This window comes from Fragaria vesca, linkage group LG4 (genome assembly GCF_000184155.1).
Source record: "Fragaria vesca subsp. vesca linkage group LG4, FraVesHawaii_1.0, whole genome shotgun sequence".
Classification (NCBI taxonomy): Eukaryota; Viridiplantae; Streptophyta; class Magnoliopsida; order Rosales; family Rosaceae; genus Fragaria; species Fragaria vesca.
The window spans coordinates 10,576,187-10,579,167 of record NC_020494.1 but is presented as its reverse complement, the minus strand read 5'-3'; the positions used below and the strand labels follow the sequence as shown (position 1 = coordinate 10,579,167).

Here is a 2,981-nt window from a genome sequence, read left to right as displayed (position 1 = left end):
AATCACTATATAATTCTTATAAGATTCTTACGTACGATATTATTTTTCCTTCGTGTTTTGTGGTCCAATATAGAGACAGTAGGAGTGCAGCTAGAAGGGTTATCTCATATGAGTGAACTGGAGCAACTTAACAATTAGCTAGTAAATACGCTTAGAAAAACTAAACAACGTAACTAAGTTAATTAACTTCCTCGTTCCTATTCAACTTGTTTTGCCCCCATATATGTCAAGGTAAACTTCTATAATTGAAAACTAAACAATTGTCACCCAGATGACGGCCTGACATATAACCTAAAATAAATTTAAACTGAAGAAAATCTTACATATCATTTGTTTGATTGCGTGTATAAGTTGATATATCGACTTCTGTAATTTACAAACCATCTGTGTTCTTTTCCCGTTACAAAACCTCATCAAGTATAACTAGCACTGAACTACTGAAGCTTGCTTTCAAATATTCATAGACTTCCATCTTTATAGGCTGACTAATTTCACATCCATTTGTTTTGGTGACACATCATAATATATGGGGGCTTTCTATGATAATGAGCTAGCACTCTAGCAATGCCATCAAACTAATTAAATTGATCCTGAGAAGTTGAAAGGAGATTTCCTTGCATGTAAGCTACGTAAGGCCTTGATTAAATTGAGTAACAACTCAAAATGCAGTCTTTGGAACTGCGCGCCTTACTACCAATTATGCATGCATTCATGTATCGATCTACATTGCATGAGAAATGTAATAATAAAAACTTGGTTAATATATATATATATATATATATATATATATAACATACGTATAGTATACATACGGCGGTACGTCCGCTCCTCCTACTTCTTACTTATATATATATATATATATATATATATATATATATTATCCTTCCCAATTTCCATACCAATACTGAGTTGAACACAAATATCAACTCTTTCAATTGGTGTTTGGGAAAATAACACGAAGTGTTACATTGGATCACAAAAACGCTAATAAGATCCCTTTCAAGCTAGTAAGAGTACTTAATAGTTAATACTAATTAAGTAGCAATAGTAGCCTTATTAAAAACTCTCACAGGCTCTATATGTCATGTATTATCATCCGACACTTGATCTCTTATGCGTGCATAATTAATTAAGATTCTTAATAGGAAGTGCTTAGTTAACTTAATTGATGATGATCGATGAGACTGATCAAATCCATAATGCACCAACGCGCTTAAGCATGGGGATCAAGGAGCGCTTAAGATGAAGACTCATGATTTCATTGGCTCCGCCAACAAATTCGCCACCAATGAACACAGCCGGAACAGATGGGCTGCATCCCAGCCTCAACAGAGCTTGCTCTATTTCTCTCCCTCTTTGCATCTCATCAAGCTCATACACTGCCGGGTTCACCCCAAAGTCAGAAAGCAAGGTCTTGATAGAGTAGCTAATGCAGCATGAGCTCTTACTGAAGATCACCACTGGTCTCTCAGATACCATCTTTGTTACCGCCTCCATTGCAAGTCTTTCGCTAAGGTCCAATACAATAATGTATATATCAAACAAGGCAAAGTATGTAATGCTAGTTGGTGAGTAACTGAGAAATGTGGAGCGTGAAGGAGTATATGGTTGTAGTACTAGTTATACTTGTTGGTGTGAGTTTTGGGGTGTCTTGGAAGTGTTTATATAGGCGATAGAATGGGGGTGTGGATTGGCATTAGCTCAGAATCAGATAGAAATTAAAGGGTTTTGAAAGTGAAGGAAATCAAGAAAATGTTTGATTAGATATTTCACAAATTGATGATGCATGTATCATATTTCTTGACAACGATCGGAAGCACTACAGAGATTAAAGTTTGAATGCACAGCTTCGAATCTTTGCATACGGAAGTTAACAAAGACCTGTCCTTTTGTACGGCTCTTCACCTTCTTATCTTGTTTTATGTGCCTAAATATGTGCATTCTTTTCGATCTTTCTCTCTATTTCTAGTAGCAAGGCCTTAACTATTGAGGTCATTAAGTTCTTGGCATATCTATCATTATCCTGCAGCATATATCTGATGGATATCGATGATCGAGTTGGAGAGACTAGCTAGTTGGATTTATCCAATTGGGACCTCCTTTTTCTATATGGGATTCGCTTCTAATTCATGAAAAGGAAACAGAGAGAAAGTTATATACAAATGCTTGCATACATGTGGTTAATTTCTTGGAAATCATAAGCTACAATCCAAGAATATGATCGTGACTGATCATATGAGGTCCCCCAGGAGCCTAATTAATATCCGAGTTCCATAATTTCTTGTGTTTCAAGGAATATGATACGGACCCAATATACGTATGATACGGACCCAATATACCCAATATCAATATTGATGGTGATCTGAAAATGTGAAAATTTCTAAGTTCATCATTGGAGATAATAAAGTAGTGTCATCTCCCTCTTGCACAATGACGCGTCCGGCCAAAACAACACGACGCACATCGACAGCGAAAGGCAGACGCATGCTATACTTATGAGGTCCCCAAAGTTATCCTCTATATTTTCCATGATGTGTATTTAGTTGCCACTAATTTAGTCCAAATTAATCTTGAAAATATAATCATTTATATATATATATATATATATATATATATATATACGTCCGGATCTAGAGAGGACCTCCTTAAACTCTTAAAGTGAGGATGTTTTTAGTTCTAACATGTATTTTAACAATCAAAGCCACACATTCCTTAGTACTTACTCACATATGAATCCTACAAAAAATTAGCCAAAATGAAAAATATTTAATCATTTGATTAGCACAATATTCGTTTTAATTTTATCTAACAGCCTACAATTGTTTACGTCACTTTGAATGACCAAATGATTATGGAATTAGTTGAAACTTTATAAACATGTTTTTTGCATATGAATCTAGAGGATCAACAGTTAAAATCATTAAATGAAGTCATCTACCAATATAAAATAGTAAAAATTCTTAAATCCTTAAATTCTTAAA

The 2,981-nt window shown here is 34.7% G+C and overlaps 1 protein-coding gene across 1 annotated transcript; it reads right to left on the bottom strand.

Annotated features, from left to right (window-relative positions):
* Positions 1 to 994: 994 nt before the first annotated feature.
* LOC101298010 (monothiol glutaredoxin-S2-like) lies at positions 995 to 1,497 on the bottom strand. The gene has a single exon (XM_004296756.1). It carries the CDS (start codon positions 1,495 to 1,497, stop codon positions 1,189 to 1,191), a length of 309 nt encoding a protein of 102 aa, XP_004296804.1. The 3' UTR covers positions 995 to 1,188.
* Between the last annotated feature and the right edge of the window lie 1,484 nt (positions 1,498 to 2,981).

Coding starts and splice junctions, on each gene's coding strand:
- LOC101298010 (XM_004296756.1), bottom strand. CDS start 1,497: ATGGAGGCGGTAACAAAGATGGTATCTGAGAGACCAGTGGTGATCTTC.